Below are 23,361 nucleotides of genomic sequence, written 5' to 3' on the forward strand. Positions count from 1 at the left end.
GAAAAGTAATAATTGAAGCATATTAAGATGATTTATATTAAAACTTGAGTGAGAATAGTCTCTCATTTTTAATCGCATTCTATGTACATATTTATACAGACTGTTTCTTCCTTCCTTGTTGGTATTACCATTTTTGCATTCGTATATGATGAGGCTAACACGATAATACTTTTATGCCTAATTGCACCCGAAAATGCCTTTGACCGTGAGTCCAACCAAGCCACCTAAGCATCATCGCTTTGTAGTCGTGCTTCTAATCGCATGGCTATAAGGTAGGCCCATTCAATTTACATATAGGCTAGATGTACCAGTTGTGGCTATAGCACCAGTTGTCGCACTAGTGCTTTATATGCCAAATGGCCGATCAAATCGCCGCAAACCAAGTTCATATCGATAAAGCATATTCATATGATACGATAACACATTTGATCTCTTCCAAAACAAGCAAAGCATAATTGTTAAAATTGATTTTGCCTAATTTTTGACATCCTTTGCACCAGTTGTCGCACTAGTGGTCCCTATTTGGCCAGTCCCATAAGAAAACAATGGGATTTGCCAAATAAGGAACCAAAATTAAGAATAGTGCCATAACTGGTGTGATACCTTGTATATAATGTACTTTGTCTTGTCAAACTTATGCTTGTTGTTTATGGATGTCAGATGTACGAAAGTGTTGTGAATGGTGCGTAGAACTAAGTATGGAAATGTGTGTAATAAATGTTTTGCAAACAGTAAACATATGTTGTAAACACAGTTGTAAATATTCACTATAAGTAGATTCTCACAGTGGCGACGAGAAAGGTGAACTGAACGTGAAGAAAATTCGGCCATAGTAAAACAATTAGATATAGAACGAGTGTTGATTTGAAACGTTTTGTGTGTTATTTTTGCTTGCTTCTATTAATCAGGTAAATATTCTAATATTATGTATTAGAGAGAGGAAACTGCAGAAAGATTATTTCATTCTCGATCTCATTCGTCTGAACCTTGGTCTGAACGGTAAATATACGCAAAAGGTGATTATTTTAATTGAAGTACATTATGCCGGTGAAGGCGATACAAGCTAAATTTTAAAGGCGGTTGTTGATAGAAGTATTTGTGCCGTATAAATAAAGTGAATATAAGACAGATGTAGCCGTTTAAGGCGTATGTAGCCGTTAAGGCGAATGTAGCCGTTAAGGCGAATGTAGCCGTTAAGGCGAATGTAGCCATTAAAGGCGAATGCAGCCGTTGAAGGCGAGTGTAGCCGTCGAAGGCGAATGTAATCGTATAATGAGAATATTGCTATTAAAGGCGAGAAATATTAAAAAGAATTATAGTTTAGGGTTAGGCTTAAATGCCGTCAGCAATTAGTTATTAAACTAATGCTTCTGTTACAGAACTATGGATCGATGGGAAATCCAGCCGTTTTTGTTCAAGTCGATGCCGCCCAATGAGGTTCGTGAGCAATGGATGAAATGGAAAAGGAATTTCGATTACATTGTCGCAGCATGCGGCGAAAAGGATAAAACTAAATTAAAGTATCTGTTGCTAGCAAGAGCAGGTACGGATGTTCAAGACGTTTTCCAAACCATTCCTGAAGCGGATGTTACAGAGGATGTTGAGAACGGAATTGATCCTTATCAGGTAGAATTATTTAAATTTAATCAGTATTGTGGTACTATGGTTATATGATTCTAGGTTGCATTGGAAAAGCTCAATGAATATTTTGCTCCCAAACATCATGAATCCATGGAGCGTCATGTTTTCTGGACATTAAAACCAGACACTAATGAAAATTTAGAAAAATTCATGCTAAGAGCTCGCGAACAAGCATACAAATGTAACTTTGGTTCGTCTATTCAAGAAAGTCGGGATATCTGTGTGATTGACAAAATAATTTTACTTGCTCCACCTGATTTACGGGAAAAATTGCTTCAGAAGGATTCATTGAAGTTAGACGATGTGTTCAAAATCGTTGCTTCCCACCAATCGGTTAAATACCAGGCTAGTCAGATGATTGTAGCTGGGCCTTCCGGAATGTCAAGCACGCCATTTGATGTGAACCGTCTACATGCAAACTCTAGTCGTTTCAATAAATTTCATAATTCCGAGTGTGGGAGGTGTGGCAAAAAAGGACATTTTTCAAATGATCCGAAATGCCTTGCAAAAGATAAGGAATGTCATCTTTGCAAACGAGTAGGACATTATGCAAAGAAGTGTAAAACCGCCAATGCAAAGGGTTCCATACGTCCACCAGGTCATGTACAACGCGAGGCTCAGCGATCGTTTCAGCGGTCTACCAACCGTGTTAGAAATATTTCGGAAGAGCAGGAAGAAAGTGAACAGACTGAAGAGCCACCCCAGAGTTTCATTTTCGCTATTGGGGATGGTGATGAATACATCTGGATCAAAATAGGAGGAATAATGATGCAAATACTGATCGATTCCGGTAGTAATAAAAACATAATTGATGGTGAAACATGGAAACGGTTGAAAGCGCAAGGAGTGGTCATTAAAAATTCAACTACGAAAGTGGATCATCAGTTCCGTGGCTATGGAATGGAGGCAAAACCAATGAAAGTGCTGGGTATGTTTGATTCCACGGTCGTGATAGAGGTTGATAATAGTCAGCCGATTAGTAGTGAGGCTCGCTTCTATGTAGTTGATAACGGAAATCAACCACTTCTTGGAAAAGAAACTGCAAAAGAGTTGAATGTTTTGCGCCTGGGTCTACTCTAAGCAAGAAGCTAGTATTCGTAAGGTATGTTAGTATTTATGGTCCTATAGAACAATATGTATTAAACTTGTTTATGTTATGCTTTTTTTTTTTCTTGTTGAAGATTGTATGCAAAACTGCGTTTCCAAAAATAAAAGGGATTAAACTACATATTCCTTTCGATTTGACTGTGACTCCAATAGCTCAACATGTGAGAAGAACACCACTGGCGCTGCTTGGTCGAAATGAGGACAAACTTGATCAGCTAGTATCAGCTGACATAATCGAAAACTGGACGGGTTTAGCGACTGGGTTTCTCCATTGGTAGTTATCGTTAAAGACAACGGTGATCTCAGACTTTGTGTGGATATGAGGCTTGCGAACAAAGCTGTCAAGCGTGAATATCATTTGATGCCAACCATAGATGATTTTTTACCTCGCTTGAAGTCTGCCAAATTCTTTTCACGACTAGATATAAAAGATGCCTTTCATCAAATAGAACTCGAAGAATCATCTCGCTTAATAACAACATTCATTACCCATCGTGGTATGTACCGTTATAAACGTTTGATGTTCGGCATATCTTGTGCCCCTGAAATGTTTCAGAAAATTTTGGAGCAGCTGCTAGCGAATTGTGATAATGTGATTAATTTCATTGATGACATCTTTGTTTTTGGTTCGGATGAAGAAGAGCATGATCATTGCTTGAAGCGAGTCCTGAATGTTTTGAAAGAGCACAACGTGTTGCTGAATTTTGAAAAATGCTTGTTTAAAGTTCCTGAGCTGGATTTCTTGGGGCATCACGTGTCCATTGACGGAATACGACCTGCGGATGATAAAGTGTCAACATTAAGAGCATTTCGAGTTCCTAAAGACGCCGAGGAATTGAGAAGCTTCCTGGGATTGGTCACGTATGTGGGAAGATTTCTACCGAATTTAGGAACAATATCAGCTCCGTTACGTGAACTAACTCATCAAGGAGTTACGTTCAAATGGTGTGAGGTACACACTGATGCATTTGAAAAGTTGAAGCATATGATAGCTAACGTAAAACATCTGAAATTCTTCGATAACTCACTACGTACTAGGGTAGTTGCGGACGCTTCGCCTGTAGCTATGGGTGCAGTATTGGTGCAATACAAACACCAATATGATGACTCAAATCCACTAGTCATAGCTTATGCAAGTAAAACTTTGTCTTCTACAGAACAACGTTATTGCCAGACTGAAAAGGAAGCTTTAGCTTTAGTGTGGTCGGTAGAACGGTTTTCAACATATTTGATTGGACGGAAATTTGAATTGGAAACTGATCATAAACCCCTGGAAAGAATATTTTCTCCTACTTCAAGGCCTTGTCCAAGAATTGAACGTTGGGTGTTAAGGTTACAATCATTCACTTTTGAGGTGAAATACAGGAAGGGCAAGTCTAACATTGCAGATCCAATGTCTCGGTTGACTGATCATCTTCCTGCAGAACCTGACATCGAAGGTCGCAGAGAAATTTCTTGGTTTTGGCTATCCTGGAGTCAACAGCGATAGATATCAGTGAGATTGAAACCGAGACTAAAAAGGATCATGAGTTGAAGTTAGTGCGAGAAAGTTTGCAAACTGGAAGGTGGAGCAATACTGAGACTAAATCTTATGAGCCATTTCAAAGTGAACTAGGTGTTGTCGAAGAACTGGTGGTACGAGGACAGAAAATGGTGATTCCAAAATCATTGCGGAATAGATTTCTTCAATTAGCACATGAAGGACATCCAGGTGAATCAGCAATGAAGCGAAGATTACGTGAAAGAGTATGGTGGCCGGGAATGGATAAAGAGGTCACCAAATGGGTTTCTTTGTGCGAAGGATGTCGATTGGTTGGGTTACCACAAAAACCTGAACCATTGCGTCGTAGACCTCTGCCAGCAGAAGCATGGACTGATGTGGCAATTGATTTTCTTGGTCCTCTGCCATCTGGTGAATACCTTTTTGTAATAATCGACTACTTCAGCAAGTACAAGGAGGTTGAAGTCATGACCAAAATTACTGCACGTGATACTGTCGAAAGGCTTAGTAGTATTTTTCGGCGATTAGGTTTTCCCAGAACCATTACGCTAGACAATGCTAGGCAGTTTGTCAGTACGGATTTCAGCGAATATTGCCAGCTACATGGTATTTTTCTCAACTACAGTACCCCTTATTGGCCTCAACAGAATGGAGAAGTAGAACGTCAAAATCGTTCACTCTTGAAAAGACTACAAATTAGTTGTGCTCTAAAGCGAAATTGGCGTAAGGATTTGGATGACTATTTAATGATGTATTACTCAACTCCGCATTCAACTACTGGGAAAACTCCTACAGAGCTTCTAACTGGTCGGACTATTAGAACCAAAATACCGTCATTGAAGGATATAGAAACAGCTCCATCAAGTGAAGACTTTCGAGATCGTGATTGGATTCAAAAGTATCGGTCTGTTGATCGGGAGAATGCTAATCGGCATGCTAAAGCATCGAGAATTGAGTTAGGAGATACGGTTCTTATGAAAAATCTTACCCCTGGGAATAAGTTAAGTACGACATACGGACAGGCAGAATACACAGTTCTTGATAAAGAAGGATCTCATGTGACTATTCAGAGCGATGCGACAGGAAAGACTTTCCAGAGGAATACAGCTCATTTGAAAAAAATTGATCAACCAATTGAAGGTGAGGTTGGTGAATGTTCGGGTGTCATTCCAGCACAACAGGTATAAAAAAAATAGTGTGAATAACACAACAATAAGGTAGGTGTATGTGGTAAAAAAAATTTATTATTCCCCACAGATCCCGCCCACGCTTCAATCAATGGTCCAGGGTCATCCATCGATTGACGATACAACCCATTCTTTGGAAGTGAACGATAGCCAGACCAGACCAAAGCGTACCACCCGTAGACCAATGAAATATGATGACTACGTCGAGGAATATATTGAATAGCTAGGTCTGGAGAAAAAAGGAGATGTGATACCTTGTATATAATGTACTTTGTCTTGTCAAACTTATGTTTGTTGTTTATGGATGTGTCAGATGTACGAAAGTGTTGTGAATGGTGTGTAGAACTAAGTATGGAAATGTGTGTAATAAATGTATTGTAAACAGTAAACATATGTTGTAAATATTCACTATAAGTAGATTCTCACAACTGGTGCATGCGTTCCTATTATGGATTAATTAATTTTGAGGCTAATAACAAATTTTATTGTGGTTTTCACAGCTGTTCTAATACCGTGATGAACTTATGTCAAACCTTAAAAAATCACGTTAATAAAGAAATTAAAAAAAAAAAAACAGCTGTTTTAAGGAGCAGGAAGCAAAACCTTTCCCTTGATGTATAAAGTTCACCCACATGCCTTTTACTTATTTTTTAAAAATAGTTGTTCTTAAGTATGGCGACAATTGGTACACCCACCCTATACAAGATTTTTGCAATAGCTTCGGAAGTGACTAATCGATTTTCAATAGCAAACAATGGGGCCGAATTTCCCGTCGAATGCAACTTATTACGAAAAAATGGTCCTCAAAATGTGTTTACAAATGTTCACATACGCACCACACACAGGTGGAAGTTTCCACTCGACACATCAGATGCTAATCTGAAATAAGGAAACACCTTCTTCGAAAAAAAAAATCTTCTAAAACTTTTGTCTCTGGGAGGGGGGGTTCATGTCCAAAACCACCCCCGTGGCTACGCCACTGACCATAACTTATTTCAGGATTAAATTATGTATAGGAACCAATTCTCACTGTCCTTATACTTATGAAAGATATAATATCTCTGGGGTTTTCAGACACACTCGTCCCCATGTCAGCTTTTTTATACAAATTTTTTTCTATGGAGCGTGAGCCCCCTCCCCCAAAAGCTTACGTTATTAGTGTACGGCCCTTTACTACAATACGCTTTGAAAAGACCTTATGCATCTTATCTGAAACAGGTTATTATCCAGACCCAACTAAACTTTTGCTAAGCGCAAAGTACTCTCTAGCACTGGGACAAATATGCTTGGAATTATCAATTTTGTCTTCAATTTCGCAGCATAAACGTCCCACTAAATAAATTCCACTAATAAAACAGTGTTTATTCTTTGAAACATACTAAGCCATTAGAAATACACTATTTTCATCGATATACGTTTATTAATCAAAATTTCATGGGGCAATTTAGCTTCAAACTAAAAAATATGTTTCCAACTTCAATCGCATTTTTCTCAGTTGCATATTTTTTGACATGGGACAGATATGCTTGACACGGCAGTGCACCGAAAAAAAAGCGATAAAGCAACGCTCCCTCTTTTTACGCTCTGATTGAGTTTACGCTTCCCTGTTTTGGGGCACAAAAAGATGTTTTGCAGCGTTGGTTGTATGAGGCGATTGCAGACCTTTGTAGAACTTGTCCAAAAGCTAAAACAAGGCTGCAACGTAGGCAGACTGCGGACAATACAACGGTAAGGAGACATGGAACCAAGCACATTAAGCGTGTCTGCTTTGAAGAAATGCAGCACTGGAAATCATACCTCCTGGAAGACATCAATACGAAACGAGGATGACTAGGACCAAAAACGAACCTCCCAAGAGATCCCCAGAGAAGACGCGTCACACATCCTCGGACCAGTATTTTGAAATGCCTCTCGCCCGGTGTGTCTGAAGCTCCATGTGACTGATGATACTCTCAAGGAAGTTAGTTCTTGGTACGTGTACTTCTCACGGGAACTTAGCTTGAGCCTAACCTTACATAAATTTGCATTTTGTTCAACAACAATGTTTTCAATGAATTCAATGCAACGTATAGTATGTGGAGGAATATTTAAGAACCTTTTTTAACCCTTTAAGAGCCATCGTTAACCCTACAAACAATGTCACAAACGAAAATTTTTTTTTTTTTGGCACTTTTTTTTTATTTGTTTTTAATACAGCATGCATAAAATAGCAAACAATCATATTTCTAGTGATAATGTTGTTCAGTTTCTAATCATTACTAGGTATAGAGAATTAAACCTACAATTATCAAGAAAACTTTGATTGCAGCGTTCTCGTAAAAGCGCAAATATGCGCAAGCAAATCACTCACTTAAAGATGGTACTAGGGTTATATTTCAATTCCCCATTCACAGATGACGGGACATTTGGGAACATTAGGTTTGCGGGACCATTTTATAGCGAAAAATTATTATAATGAAAGCTTTTCTTCTACAACTTTTCGATATGAAACTTTGCATGCAAAACAAAACAGACCATCGAAAAGCTAAGGTTGTAAGCTTTGAAATGGTATATAAAACCTTTTATTTGGAAAAAAAATTGACTTCATAACATACAAATCAAAGTAAGGAACAGGGTTTCAACTTTTCGTTTCAATGAGACCAAAGCAAGCGTTTCTCGGGCCAAGGGAGAATCTTTTTTCGTTGTTTATGTTGAGGATCATCTTTCACCTATCAATCTTTCTCTACAATTTAGCCTTGGATCACAATTGTGCTCCTTGGATGATAAACGAAAATCTTGCTTATTAGATGAAAATCCTTTTTCGTTTCATCACTTTTACCCACTCACTCACTTTTCGCGAGAATTATCGCTGAACAATTACAAAATTGTATGGCCGCGCCGGGATTCGAACCCAGAATAGTAACAATAATAGCCGCAGGGATGCGCTTACTCTAGCCACACCACCACGCTATCTGAATGAAAGCATCAGGTTATTTGTTCTACATAAGCTACTACCATTTGCATTGAAGATGCCACGAAAAGACTCGAATATGAAAGAAAAAGAGCAAACCAACGTTTGTCGGCAATCGAAGTGAGCGAAAAATGGTTATCACTCTCCAGAATCCCCGAAAATTTTCATGAGGGAGCATTCTGTGCTCCTGAGATTGAGTGAGCGATACGAACCCTGGTAAGGAATGATTTTTTTATTTTCATCAGCTTTTGTCACTTCGCCAGCTAATATCTTTTGAGTTATTAAACACAGCACTTTAATATTTTCCGATTTTCTTATCTAGGCTATATACTTTCATATAATATATAAATTAGACAAATTGGAGATAGTAAATTTTTCGATTAATGGCCACCCTTTTCTCCATAGTGCAACGGTATGTGGCAACAGTTTACTATGCGATGTCCTGGAATCTTCTACACTCAAAAAGATGTGTCATGAAATACAATTTTATCATCTCCACAAAATGATATGCTCTGCGAAATTGTGCTTTTTTCGAATGGTTCACAAAGTTCATATGAAGAAAAAAAAAATCTCGCGGAGTAAGAAACACCTTGACGAAATGGAATGCAACTGAAAAGCTCGAGTTCCATAAATTTATGGAAAAATTTAGTACTGTTTTATAATTCATGAAATCCAAGTACCTATAAGCCAAACTTACGTAATCTGAAAAAGTGACGTATGCGCCAAATTACAACAAGCAAGTTTACCATTTTTCTGATAAAAAGTTCGATGAGTACTACACTCGTTAACACCATTTATTAAAATGGCATATACGTCACTTCTTCAGATTCCGGTAGCAAACACATACCATTCTAAGGCCCAAATCCGTTTGTTAATAAATTAAATCAATTTCAAGCATATATGGGACAATCCACCACCAGGGAATTTCGGACGCTTAAATGCTTTCCTAACATTAGCCAAATTCATGTATTTAGAAAAAAAGCAGTTCAATTGTTCACCAAATTTACACTTAAGACATATGACAATGACTGTAAAACATCCACAAATGCAGAAGCTCAAAGCAAAGATCAAAGAATGAAACGTTCAACGCTTGCGGAAAAACCTTTTGCGTTTACTCACCGCATCCAGGCGATTGATGGACGGCGACATGAACGGGCATGGTTCCTGATGAACGAGAGGCGAGTCCTGTCCGCTGATACCGATTCGATTGATGGAAGAAAATTCCGGAGTTTTCTGTACTGGCGGCATATTGCTTGGTAGCTTAGTGACTGAAATTGATCGAGTCAGATTGGGCGGGGGCCGCAGCGGCGGATCATCCGATGTCACTGGAGATGTTTTAGGAACATTGGGTGCAGGTCCCCCCACAGAGCTGCTTCGGCTTACATTTTGTTGCTGTTTTCCTTTTTGGGGAAAAACGAACGGTTTTGGCTTCGGTTTGACTGGTTTGTTCGACTCATCCGCTGAAGTTTTTCGTGCGGTGGCACTTTCAGCTTCCTTTTCCAACTTTTTCACAATGAATCTTATCGGGATAGAATCGTTTTTCAAGTAGTGCCTGATCGATCTGAACGTCAAAGCAATACAATCTTCATTCTCGATTTTTCCATTCAGATCCTCGCAATCAGCGACACAGGTATTGACGAATTTGATCTGTCGTACGTCCTTTCCGGCGTGATCTCGAATTTGAAACTCGTAATAGTATTGCTGTGCTTCCTCGCGGCGTCCGAAATATACGAACATGAAATAAATCATTTTGGTGTCCACATTCGTTGAGAAGTAAAACAGAAAGAGCTTGGAGAAGGCATCAACCAGCCTTATGCCGGTTTTGGAAACAGTGGCCGAGAAGGGAATTTCAGTGAGCTGATAGTAACTGAATGGTTTACCGATATCGGCGTGGAATTTCATCAAGTGATCTTCTAGCTGATATTGTTGGCCATTCCAGCGACAACTGAAATAGCGAAACATGAGTACCTCGTCGAACGAATACGCTTCATAATCTTACGTGATAACTTTCAAACTGTTTGCGATACAGCCCACGGGTCGGAACCTACACTCCTCCAAGTGTTGACGCATATCTGTTGGCCCGAAGATCCAGGTACAGCCGGTCGCTTTGTAGGGGCACGGAATTTTACTGCTTTGTGCAAGTCGTTCGATTGGATTATCCTTTTTCTCATCGAAATATTCCGAGCACTATCGAGAAAAAATAATAGTAAAAGGTAATCAACGGAAAATGCAGTGGATAAAGAGTACATATTCATTCTTAAAGATTCTATGAAGTTCACTGGGGAGGGAAGATTCAAAAGCGATTTTTAGGCTATTTTAAAGACTTTTGCGGGGAAAATCATAAGTTTGTCATTGAACAAGTAGTAGATGCTAACCCATTTAATTACACCACTTGTAGTCAAGTACGAGGCCCAGACGACGGCCTTACGTGGCCTTACTGTTGAGGTCAAAATACGTATCTGTGAAGGTACAATACTAACTCGTCTTATGACAACTAAATACATTTCACTAAAAAGCTCCATATAATTTCTTAATCGCACCCATACGATTCTTTGCCTTTGCGTCTTCTTCAACGGATCTACATTCCAACTGAAACTTGACCTGCTTTTCAACTTAGTATTCTATTAGCATTTCCTCAGTTATTAATCGAAAGCTTTTCTATGCCCGCCAATGCATGAGTATGTATCTTGAATGGCAAGTACAATGGATACACTAAACCCAGGGTGTCGTGAAAGTTTCCTACCCGAAAACATCCTAGACCGGACCGAGAATCGAACTCGTTATCTCCGGATTGGCAATCCTACGCATTTGCTCGCAAGGCTACTGGAGACCCCTTTGCCTTTGCGCATACTAAGTAAGGCCATAGACCATTTGGTAGAAGACTAATTAGCCTAAAGTTATTTGGCCGAAAATGTCATTTGGTCGAACAGTTCATTTGCCTGAAAATGTCGGTTGACCGAATATGCCGTTTGGCAAAAAGCACCATTGGCCGAAATGGACATTCGGCCGATAGTGTCGTTCAGCTGAATTGGTCATTTTGGATATTTTCAAGACATTAACGGAAGAATCTTTTGAATTTCGCCGGAAAAATCCGATTAACTTCCTCAGAAAATACTTTAAGTTTTTTAAGCTATTTTAAAGTGTCGAGAATTCTTTGGATTTATCAAGTGAAGCTCTTTGGATTCCCCAACGGAAATTGTTTGGAATTTCAGCGAAAAACTCTTCGGATTTTACATAAGAATATTCACGGGAAGTTGTTTCAATAGCTGGTAGTGCAGCCTGGGCACTGTTGTCCTTCTGACATCAGCTAGAGTGAGAAGGTACGCCTCGAGCGTCTGTTCACCAGGAGGTGCGGCTCAAACAGCGTCTGCCTGGAAATGCTGTATCGCGTCAGCTATACCTAAGGTGGTAACGCGACACCGGTAAGGTAGCTTACTGAAGCCTCTCAAATACCACGAAAAATGGAGATAGAAGAAAAAGAGAACGTTATTTTTGGCAACCGACCCAGCAACGAAATAAGGACTATGATTGGAAACTCGGTACCTGGAATGTCAGGACCCTAAATGAACCTGGACGAGTGAGCCTTCTGGCTTGCGAACTGCAGAAGGTTGGAGTGAACGTGGCCGCTATTCAAGAAGTCAGATGGCCCAGATCCGGAGAACGTGAATTCCGAGCCGTGGACCCCACGACCAACACTGCGTTCAAGTATAACATCTATCACAGCGGCGGCGGAAAAGCAGAGCATGGAGTTGGTTTCGTAGTAAAGGGCAAGCAGATGAAGCGAGTGATGCGGTGGAAACCCATTAGCGAACGAATATGTGTGTTGAGGATACGGGGCAAATTCTTCAATTACAGCCTAATCAACGTTTACGCACCGACAAACGATAAATCCGACGACGTGAAGGACACGTTTTATGAATGTCTTGATAAAGCCTATGGAGAGTGCCCAAAGCATGACGCGAAAATTGTTATCGGAGACGCTAACGCCCAGGTCGGTAGAGAGAACTTTTTCCGTCCCATAATCGGTAGGGAGAGCCTTCACTCCGCTACCAATGACAACGGTCTACGGCTAGTAAATTTTGCTGCAGCCAGAGGGATGGCCATCAGTAGCACCTACTTTGCACGAAAGAACATCCGAAAACACACCTGAAGACACCCTAATGGTGAAACTTGCAACCAGATAGACCATGTTCTGGTAGATGGGCGCCATTTCTCGGATGTTATCGATGTGCGCACATTCAGAGGTCCGAACATAGACTCTGATCACTACCTCGTTGTCAGTAAAATTCGATCACGGTTGTCAACTGTATCCAACGAAAGATCACAGCGAACGATGCGTTACAATATCCAGCGATTGTCGGCGGAAGGAGTATCGGCTGAGTACCGCCAGAAGCTCGACGAACGGATAAGTGCAATCAACGATCTATTGGAGTCGATCCATGGAGCGGTGAGCACAACAGCACGAGAAGTGGTAGGCACTGCACAGAGGCGACCCAGGACGGGTTGATTCGATGTGGAGTGTCAGAGAGTGACAGACGAGAAGAACGTTGCCAGAAGCCGGATGTTGGTGTCGGGTACCCGATCGAATAGAGATCGGTACAAGGCAGCAAGAGCAGCCGAAAAACAAACCCACCGCAAGAAGAAAAAAGAGTACGAAGAACAAGTTATTAGTGAGGCGCAGGAAAAAATGGAGCAGAGCGATATGCGGATGTTTTATGAGTCTGTCAATGGCGTGCGGAGAAAGACAGCGCCATCTCCCGTCATGTGCAACGACCAACAAGGGAATTCGCTGACAGATAAAACTGAAGTGGCTGCCAGGTGGAAGCAACACTTCGAGACTTTGTTGAATGGAGGAAGTGACGGTGCATCGGGGAACAGAATAAATATTAGCGACGATGGACAAGCTGTGGAGTCACCTACACTAGATGAGGTTAAAAAAGCTGTCAAAGAGCTGAAAACAATAAGGCTGCGGGGAAGGACCAGCTCCCGGCTGAACTTCTCAAACATGGTAGTGAGCAGCTTTATGAAGTTCTGCACCATATTATGTCAAAAATATGGGAAGACGAGGAAATGCCTGCTAGCTGGTTGGACGGCCTCATTTGCCCTCTCTTTAGGAAAGGGCACAGACTGGAGTGCGCCAATTACCGAGGAATAACCCTCCTTAATTCGGCGTACAAAATTATGTCCCGTATTCTGTTCAACAGATTGAGAAGTCCTTCGCCGACGAATATCAAGCCGGTTTTCGTGAGGGCCGATCAACGACGGATCAAATGTTTACCCTATGACAAATTCTTGATAAATTCCGGGAGTACAACTTGCAGACACATCATCTGTTTATTGATTTAAAGGCGGCGTACGATTCAGTGAAACGGAATGAATTATGGCAAATTATGCTTGAACATGGTTTTCCGGCGAAACTGATACGGCTGATTCGTATAACGTTGGACGGATCGAAATCAAGTGTAAGGGTTGCGGATGAAATATCGACGTCATTTGTTACCTTAGATGGATTAAAGCAGGGTGATGCACTCTCGAATCTACTGTTCAATATACTGCCGCTAACCGCAAGTCGAGCACATCTGTCTATGGGCCTCCATATACAGATGTGCTCGACTTGCGGTTAGCGGCAGTATAGCGCTCGAGGGAGCGATTAGGAGAGCTGGTATGCAAAGAAGCGGTACCATTATCACAAAATCGCATATGCTCCTGGGATTTGCGGACGATATCGATATTATCGGGATTGATCGCCGTGCCGTGGAAGGGGCTTTTGTGCCTTTTAAGAGGGAGACAGCGAGGATTGGACTCACGATCAATACCAGCAAAACGAAGTACATGGTCGCTGGCAAGCAACGTGGGTTCATTAGTGGTAATGGTAGCGAAATGGTGCTGGATGGTGAAAAATTTGAAGTGGTGGAAGAATTTGTGCATCTTGGAACATTAGTGACGTGCGATAATGATGTTACCCGCGAGGTAAAAATGCGTATTGCAGCTGCAAATAGGGCTTATTACGGACTTCGTAACCAGCTTAAGTCCCGTAGTCTGCAAACGAAAACAAAACTCGCGCTGTATACTACTCTGATTCTTCCGGTGGCTTTATACGGCCATGAGACATGGACGTTAAAGGAGGCTGATCGGAGAGCTTTCGGAGTGTTTGAGCGTAAGGTGCTGCGGACAATACTCGGCGGTAAAAGAGCATACATTTAAACGATATTGTCACCTAACTCCTGAAGGAATTTTTGGAATTCTAGTATTCCTCAGGGCATTTTTCCGAGATTCCCTTCAAAATTTCTTCCAGGGATTTGTTCGAAAAATTCTCAGGAATTTTTTTTTTTATATAAATCCAGAAGTTCTTTTAGGAATGCATCAATATATTCTATCGAAATTTAAAAAAAGAATTCTGAGACTTCCTTCAGAATTTTCCTAAGGAATTCCAAAGAAACTCCCAAAATAATTTTCGAAGGAACGGAATTCCCGAAGAAATTTTCTAAGGAATTCCTTTGAAAATCTTTCGAAAATTTCTGAAGAAGTTTCTGAAAGAATTTCGAAAGGAATTTTCGAAGAAATTTTCAAAATTTTCTTAGAATCCCTTTTTCTTTAATTTTCAAAGAATTTTTTGGATTTAGGGTATCTGTTCCATTATTAATAACATGCACCTATATCAATAACATTCGCAAAACAGGCCATTTAGGCTCAATTTGTGTCGTGTTTTGTTGTTTTCCGGCGTACTCACTGCTGAAAAAATTCACGAAATGAGAAATAAAACAATTAGCGCCCCAATTCTTTGTTTTCGAATGGTATTGATTTAGGTACATGGTAGGAAATCAAGGAGCAGTTCTCCTATATGCAAAGTTATTTCCCAAAGAACTTTTGAAGATATTTACGAAAAAAAATGTCAGATGTTAATAATCATCTTTTTTTTATTCAAGCTTGTAATTATTGAGAGTGCTTTCTGCTAATCCTGTTGCTTTGATCGAATCGTACAAAGTAATTTTAAAATGGGTTTTAACACCTTTTTGGTAGGTATATTTCTAATCATTCGTCCAAGAACTAACATCTATATATGTAAAAACCAATCTATGTATGTATGTATGTCCGCTAACTACTTCTGAACCACTTGGCCGATTTCAACCAAATTTTGTACACACATTCTCTATCCTCAGGGGAGTTAACAAAGGGAGCGGGAGAGGCATTTTTTTCGGAATTTCTCCAGATATTTATTCTGAATCTCTTTGGTAGCTTATTTTGAACTACACAAAAAATCTGAAAATTTGCGGAAAATTGAAATTTTTAATTTTAATTTTAATTTTTTAATTTTAAGGATAAGAAAAATATATAAAGCTCTTTTAGTGGAATGTATTCAACCGTCTAAGACGAATTAAGTACTCTCCATTTAATTCCACCAATTAATTTTCATTATCTTTGCAGATACGTATTTCGACCACAACTGTGTGGTCGTCTTCAGTGTCTCGTACTTAAGTCGAGTCAAGTACGAGGCACTGAAGACGACCACAAAGTTGTAGTCGAAATGCGTATCTGCAAAGATAACGAAAATTAATTGGTGGAATTAAATGGAGAGTACTTAATTCGTCTTAGACGGTTCTAAGGATAGCTTTTTCTGAGCTTCTAAGGTAAAATATTAAGCATTTCTAATTGAAAAACAATTAAATTTTGAAGTGGAATTCCAAGGAAACATCTCCAAAGCTAAAAAAATCTTCCGATTTTTAACGGGAATTCCTCTGTATATTTCCAACAGAAATTACTCTAAATTTCCAAAAGAAATTCCTCTAAATCTCCAAGGGAAATTCTACTGAATTTCTAAGGGAAATACTTATGAATTTCTAAAAGAATCCAACGGAAATTACTCAGTATTTCCAACAGATATTTCTCAGAATTTCCACGGGACATTTTTTCTAAATTTGCAACGGAAATTCTCAAGGAAATTCCTTCGAACTTCTGATGGGAATTCCTCCGAATTTTCAACAAATGATATCCGAAAGTTTTTTTTTATTTTCAAGGGAAATTTTTCTGAATTGTTTGTAAGTCTATAAGTCTATAAGTTTTCAAAAAAAATCCTTTTGATTTCAAGATAGAAATGGATTCTGAATTTGCCAGGGAAACAACGGTCATCTAAAAATCCTCGAAAAAGCGCTGAACCAACGTAAAAAACGGCAAAAAATTGTGTAAAACAATCGCGTAGAGAAAATGCCCCAATTTTTTTTCCAAAATTCATGTAAAAAATTGCGCGGTCCTCAATATTTGCATGAAAGATCCGCAGAATGATAAATCACGTGAATAGCCGGTCTAGGGCAAAACAAGTAAAGAAATGCGGAGAATTATGGAAAAACAAAAACCATTCGTTTTGAACTAGATTTTGACACATTTACGTTTCGAACATGTTGCCAAAATCGAATGGCATACCGTCAAACGGGGTGACTTGCAACAGCGGGGTGACTTGCAACACTTGGGTTTGCCACAAGTTTTTTTTTACAATGTTATTAAAACTCATATGTGAATATGTACGTTATGTGGAAGATATTGATTTGGAAAATGTATTGGAGGTAACCACTTTCCCTTCGATGGGACTCGAACCCATGACCCTACAGTACGCTAGACTGGTGCTTTAACCAACTAAGCTACGAAGGACCTCCGTCGGCCTTCGCAACCTAGCGGCTACTGAACGAGCTCGAGATTCCCAAATTGGACGCATAGTCAAATCACTCGCAATCCATTTCTCAAGCCAATACTTCCACATGTGTATTGTACACGTCCAAATAGCTTACACAACCTCACTTGATCAGTACCGTTGCTGATGAAGAATGTGTATAGCCGCCAGACATTCTAAATACTCACGCTCCTCTAATGTGGACGTTTACAATACACATGTGGAAGTATTGGCTTGAGAAATGGATTGCGAGTGATTTGACTATGCGTCCAATTTGGGAATCTCGAGCTCGTTCAGTAGCCGCTAGGTTGCGAAGGCCGACGGAGGTCCTTCGTAGCTTAGTTGGTTAAAGCACCAGTCTAGCGTACTGTAGGGTCATGGGTTCGAGTCCCATCGAAGGGAAAGTGGTTACCTCCAATACATTTTCCAAATCAATATCTTCCACATAACGTACATATTCACATATGAGTTTTAATAACATTGTAAATTAACGTCCAAGTCGGGTGTTTTTATCCCCGGAAATAGGCAATTACCTTTGATTGAACTGAACACAAGTTTTTGTTTTTTTTACAATAAAAATATGCCCAAACATCGAATTTGTCGTCACACATCCCTAGGTTACATTGTATTTGTTGTGCCTAGTTGGAATTTAGATGAAAATAATACTCACTGTTGTTTTTTTGTATTATTTTGTGAAACATTTTCGTTAATTGAAAGTCGAACGTCGTAAATCGTAAGTTCGTGTAGCAAATTGAAAATAATTTCATCAAAATCGATCCCCTCTCCAGTTACAGTACCTAATAAGGTATGTAATTCCGCAAAAACTATAAAATAATAAAATTGTTTGTTTTTGAAATATAACTTTTTTTTAAATTTGTCCCCCTGCGGGGTGACTTGCAACAACAATAGTTTTATTTTTCAAAAACTTCTGATTCAGTTTTTAAACATTTTTTTTTCAAACTAGCATCGATTTTATGTTACAAAATTCCTTTATTAGCCGCGAAACTACAAAAAACCTGAAGGAAGTCGCATGATTTCTAATTTTTCAAATAAAACTTTGATGAAGGCAGCGGTAGAAGTTAAAAAACAAATTGTTTATCTGGGAAGCCGCTTGGCGGTACGATTTGTCCCCAACAACAATTTTACATTATCTTAATACAGAAAACAGTAAAACTAAGACTTACGGTGGTTAAACAGTGTTGAATCCCCAAAAAGATTCAACACTTGTGGATGGTTTGCTGCTTGCTGCGGAAATGCCTTTTCAAAATAATGATTGTGGTAAATTGGATGATGGGGAATGAAAGGAAAACCGTTTTAAAAACAACTATCCAGGGAATGACTGGTGGTGTACAGCATTCTTAAGCCGACATAGAGCACTTTCAAACCGATGACTTAAAAATATCAATCGATATGTTGAAATCGTAAAAAAGGCGGAATGAGGGGAGGGGGGATCTCTCAAGTAAGGCCCCTGCATTGACAGTGATGAAGAATGACCCAGGATGAAAAATCACTATGATTAAGTTGTTCTAAAACATGTTATGATTAAATTCGATGATGTGTTGCAAGTCACCCCGCAGTAGGAGTGGCACCCATCATTTTGATATTATTTTCATATTTTTATTATTGTTGTATACCTGATTATATGTCTAATCACTAATATTATGACCCATTAAAAGTATCATGTACTAGTAGAATGAATAAATCCTTTTGATTCAGAGTTATTGAGCGAGAAACTTGAAAAGTGTTGCAAGTCACCCCGTTTAACGGTACGTCCGTCGAAGCGATATGTAAGTGCAGGAGTAGAAGATTATGGATATTGTGCTTCCAGTTGAAAACCGAAGTGAGCTCTCGCGACGATTGAGTTTTTCCTTATTTCCTGATGTCGCAACTGCATCGCGACTAGTGCGCATCTATGCCACCGCCATGCGCCATGATGCGCACTAGTCGCGACTTAGTTGCGACAAAAGGAAACGGGAGAAAACTCGATTGTCGCGAGAGCTCACTTCGGTTTTCAACTGGAAGTACAATAGAAATGGATAATTGAGTCTATTTTTATTTTTTATTTTTCTAACACCGCTAGGTGGATTAATCAAGAATTTGCCTAAATTTTGTTCTCTGAATATCGTGTTCAATTTCAAAAAATGTATTTTTTAGATGAGATTTACAAAATATTGAATAGTATTTGTGCAACTAGTTGCAAAAAGATCATTTTGTCAGCACGTTTATGCGGCAAGGCTTGATGAGTGCTGAAAAAATCGAGTTTTGCAACGAGTTGCACACACTTTGACGAAAAATGGAATGATGATAAATGGAATATAATAAATCGGTATTAAAATTCCAAATTCCGCGTAAAACCCATAGTGAATGAATTAATGAAATTAACAGACTCGAAGACAATGGCCTATTTCTACACACACTCCCAGCATTAGCGCTTATTTGATACACATATGTAGATAAATGAAAATTGAAGGGCGAAAGACATCTAAACGTGAATGGACTTTCGTGAAATTTCGATGTTCAATTTTCTGAAATTTTCCTCTAGACGACATACCCCATACAGATTCAAAAAGTTTACTCCTTTTGTGGTTAGCGGTGCTCATAGCGTCATTCATTGCTCAGGCTCAAAAGCTCTCTTCTAACTCTGAATTAGACCATACCCCCCTCCAGTCAAAACACGTTGCACTTACCTTGCACAGTCTCACGTTGAGCTTTTCGACGCATCCGATGCAACCGACATGCTGCGCCGAACATTCGTACACTTCGGCGTCCGGGAACTTGTGGCACAACACGCACTTCATTTTATCGATATCCATGTCCTCGTCGATAAAATAACGATTTCGAGACAAAGCAACGTTTAAAAAACTGCACGCACGGGAGACCACACTTCGATCACTGAACTAGATCTAAATATTTAATGAAAACAGTCAATCAAGTTTCACGCGCCTGCAAGGGTCGTTTTATTAATAAGGCACGAATCGCGCGATACACTTTATATGCTTTTCCGGTTCGTCGATAGTTTATCTTTGTTTTGATTCATCAGCAATTTCTCCCATTCAAAATCTCCGAAGGATGACTTCGGTTCGGATGCCGAGCCTGAACGGAACGTTCACCAACACTGATGCATGCATTTGGTTTGTTGAAAAATTACGTACGCTAAATTTAATGAATGGCTATTTTGAAACACATTTAAACACTTTCTCTTCCTCACCATCGTGACACTTTTTGGCAGTAAAATTAACTTATCTCTTCTCTTCTCTTACAATGGCGTAGCCACGGGGGTGGTTTTGGGTATAACCCCCCCCCAAAGACCAAATTTTTGGAAGAAAATCTTTTTTTCGAAAAAAAAATGTTCAGAAAACCCACTCCAGACAAATTTTGTGGCTACGCCACTGTTCTCTTATATACATAAAAATTAATTTCGGTCTGTCTGACCCCTATAGTCTCGGAAAGTACTAAACCGATCAGCGAGAGAATTTGTATGCAGAGGTTTTTGGGGCCGGGGAAGGTTCTTAAGATGGTTCGAGACTCCCCATTTGTAAAGGGGGGCTCTCATAGAAATGGAACACCAATTTCTTCATAACTCGAGCAATAATCAAGCAAATAGGAAGAAATCTGGCATGTGGAGGTTTTGAAAGGGAAGATATGTTTCTTTGGTGGTTCGAAACCCCTCTCCCTTCTGGAAAGGGGAGCTCCCATATAAATGAAACAGAAATGTTTGCATTGCTCGAGAACTAGGATAAGAGAATAAACTAGTTTTAGGCGAAACGAAGTTCGTCGAGTCTGCTAGTAAAGAATAAGAATAAAAAATTGGAAAAATTGCCATTCAGGGATAGTTTTGATCATTTAGTAATTTGAATTCTATCATTTAGTAGTTTGTCAATAACTGAGATCCTTGAATCTTTTTTACTAAATAATAACAAAAATTTCAAACATTTGGTATAAATAAGTTACTGTTATCATCGCATTGATTTTAAAACAAGTAAAATTCAAACCTTGAACTGTTTGTTGTTTTGTAAGAAAAACATAACACATTGAGCTATTCCGAAGACCACATTATCAGCTTTAGCTTAGCTTTAGCTTAGCTTTGTTTAGCTTAGCCAGCTTAGCTTTTTAGCTAAGCTTTGTAGCTTAGCTTTTAGCTTAGCTTTCTTAGCTTTAAGTTTAGCTTAGCTGCCCACCCCACCAGTTTTAAGCCCACCCCTGGGGCTTTTTAGCTTAGCCCCACTCCAGCCCCAAGCTTTTCAGCCCACCAGCCCCAGCCCAGCCACCAGCTCCAGCCCCCTGTTCCCACCCCAGCCCCACCCTGTTCCCCACCCCACCAGCCCTTCACCCTGTTCCACCCCTGTTCCCAGCCTCCACCCCAGCCTGTTCCCACCCTGTTCAGCTCCCAGCCAGCTCCCCAGCTCCACCCCCACCCCACCTGTTCCCCCAGCTCACCCCTGCCTCCTGCACCTGTTCCCACCCCACCCCCAGCCTGTGCCCAGCCCCACCTGTTCCCACCTGTTCCACCAGCCCTGTTCCTGTTCCACCCAGCCCCTGTTCCAGCTCCACCCTGTCTCCAGCTCCCTGTCTCAGCCCTGTTCACCCCTGCTCCCAGCCCTGTTCCCAGTCTCCCAGCCCACCCCTGTTCCCACCCCAGCCTCACCCCACCACCTGCTCCTGCCCCTGTTCCCAGCCCCCACCTCCTGTTCCACTCCCACTCCCCAGCTCACCCCAGCCTCAGCCTCCCCCCCTGTTCAGCCCCAGCTCCCAGCCTCACTCCCAGCCTCCACCTCAGCCCCACCTGTTCCCAGCCTCCACCTTCAGCCCACTCCCAGCCCACCCCTGTTCACTCCAGCCTCCCAGCCTTCTGTTCACCACCCCACTCCCCACCACCCCACCTCCCAGCCCACCAGCTCCCCACCCCACCCCAGCCCCACCACCTGTCTGTTCTGTACCCCACCCCACCCCACCTGTTCAGCTCCCACCCCACCCACCCCAGCCCACCTCTGTTCACCCCACTGCATCCTGTTCCACCCTGCCCCTGTTCACCACCTGTTCCCAGCCCCACCCCACCCACCTGTTCCTGTTCCACCCTGTTCCAGCCCCTGTTCTGTTCCACCCAGCCCTGTCCCCTGTTCCCACCCCCACCTGTTCACCCCTGTTCCACCTGTTCCCACCCTGTTCCACCTGTTCACCCCTGTTCCCACCCCACCCCACCACCCCAGCCCCACCCCCCAGCCCCTGTTCCAGCCCAGTTCCACCTCCCTGTCTGTTCCTGTTCCCACCCCTGTTCACCCACCCCAGCCCTGTTCCCACTCCCACCTCCTGTTCCCAGCCCACCTCAGCCCCACCACTCCCACTCCCAGCCCCACTCCCAGCTCCTGTTCCCCACCCAGCCTTCAGCCCCTGTTCTGTTCCCACCCCAGCCCCCAGCCCCCAGCCCACCCCTGTTCAGCCCCACCCCAGCCCCAGCCTGTTCCCCAGCTCCACCCTGTTCCCACCCCCTGTTCCCAGCCCCACCCACCCCCAGCCTCAGCCTCACCTCACCACCCAGCCCCACTCCACCTCCCACCAGCTCCCACCCCCTGTTCAGCCCCCTGTTCCAGCTCCCAGTTCACCCCAGCCCAGCTCCCCAGCTCAGCCCCACCCCAGCCCCTGTTCCCACCCCAGCCTGTTCCCAGCCCCACCAGCCTGTTAGCCCCCCAGCCCCAGCTCCAGCTCCCCAGTTTGTTCCCTCACTCCTGTTCCTCAGCCCTCAGCCCACCAGCTTCAGTTTTAGCTTAGCTCCTGTTTAGCTTTAGCTTAGCTTTAGCTTTTAGCTTAGTTTAGCTAGCCAGCTTTAGCTCAGCTTTTAGCTTAGCTTTAGCTTAGCTTTACCCAGCTTTAGCTCAGCTTTTAGCTTTAGCTAGCTTTAGCTTAGCTTTTAGCTTAGTTTAGCTTACCTCTTGTTTAGCTTAGCTTTAGCTTAGCTTTAGCTTTGATTTTGAAATCTGCGTACTTTGTATCATAATTATTAATACATAGTTGATTGTGCACATATGTATCATGATATTTAAATAATTCGGATGTTTTGAAATGTTTGCCTTGAAAAAATGCAATCAAATAATCAATCAAACACGATTCTTCTTCTTTCTCAATGCCTCTACATTCCATCTGAAACTTGGCCTGATTTTCAACTGATTCTATTAGCATTTCCACAGTTATTTATTGAAAGCTTTTCTATGCTGGCCATTGCATGAATATGTATCTTGAGTGGTAATTAATTACAATGAATGCATGCCCATGGGCACACTTAAGGGAACCGAGAACATTTTTCACATTATTTACACTC

General features: G+C 41.2%; 3 protein-coding genes across 8 annotated transcripts in view; 2 read left to right on the forward strand and 1 right to left on the reverse strand.

The window, feature by feature from the left end:
• LOC134220307 (E3 ubiquitin-protein ligase SIAH1B-like) overlaps window positions 1-23,361 on the reverse strand; it is a 43,768-nt gene that overhangs the window by 14,181 nt on the left and 6,226 nt on the right. For 2 of the 5 annotated variants that reach the window (XM_062699327.1, XM_062699326.1), the window contains exons 2-4: window positions 19,736-19,951; window positions 10,386-10,573; window positions 9,506-10,331 (exon numbers count right to left, since the gene is read on the reverse strand). In XM_062699327.1, the coding sequence (XP_062555311.1) occupies window positions 9,506-10,331; window positions 10,386-10,573; window positions 19,736-19,861 (1,140 nt within the window). In that variant the 5' untranslated portion in view covers window positions 19,862-19,951. Of the gene's footprint in view, window positions 1-9,505; window positions 10,332-10,385; window positions 10,574-19,735; window positions 20,200-23,361 lie in introns of those variants that run through there. The other 3 variants (XM_062699324.1, XM_062699328.1, XM_062699325.1) reach the window with 2 other exon arrangements.
• On the forward strand, window positions 1,415-5,672 carry LOC134220305 (uncharacterized protein K02A2.6-like). 2 transcript variants are annotated; one of them, XM_062699322.1, is made up of 2 exons: window positions 1,415-1,626; window positions 5,507-5,672. In XM_062699322.1, the coding sequence occupies exons 1-2, from the start codon at window positions 1,423-1,425 to the stop codon at window positions 5,657-5,659; spliced, it is 357 nt and encodes a 118-aa protein (XP_062555306.1). In that variant the 5' UTR covers window positions 1,415-1,422; the 3' UTR covers window positions 5,660-5,672. The 2 variants fall into 2 exon arrangements, with proteins under 2 accessions (XP_062555306.1, XP_062555305.1); XM_062699321.1 differs by lacking the exon at window positions 1,415-1,626 and adding an exon at window positions 4,323-5,430.
• LOC134222554 (uncharacterized) lies at window positions 20,563-22,825 on the forward strand. Its single transcript, XM_062701715.1, has 2 exons — window positions 20,563-20,583; window positions 21,263-22,825. The coding sequence occupies exons 1-2, from the start codon at window positions 20,563-20,565 to the stop codon at window positions 22,823-22,825; spliced, it is 1,584 nt and encodes a 527-aa protein (XP_062557699.1).

This window comes from Armigeres subalbatus, chromosome 3, assembly GCF_024139115.2.
Source record: "Armigeres subalbatus isolate Guangzhou_Male chromosome 3, GZ_Asu_2, whole genome shotgun sequence".
In the NCBI taxonomy this organism is placed as follows: Eukaryota; Metazoa; Arthropoda; class Insecta; order Diptera; family Culicidae; genus Armigeres; species Armigeres subalbatus.

Coding starts and splice junctions, on each gene's coding strand:
- LOC134220305 (XM_062699321.1), top strand. CDS start 4,399: ATGGTGATTCCAAAATCATTGCGGAATAGATTTCTTCAATTAGCACAT. Junction 5,431..5,506: donor GTGTCATTCCAGCACAACAG/GTATAAAAAAAA, acceptor TATTCCCCACAG/ATCCCGCCCACGCTTCAATC.
- LOC134222554 (XM_062701715.1), top strand. CDS start 20,563: ATGGTTCGAGACTCCCCATTT. Junction 20,584..21,262: donor TGGTTCGAGACTCCCCATTT/GTAAAGGGGGGC, acceptor GGGGCTTTTTAG/CTTAGCCCCACTCCAGCCCC.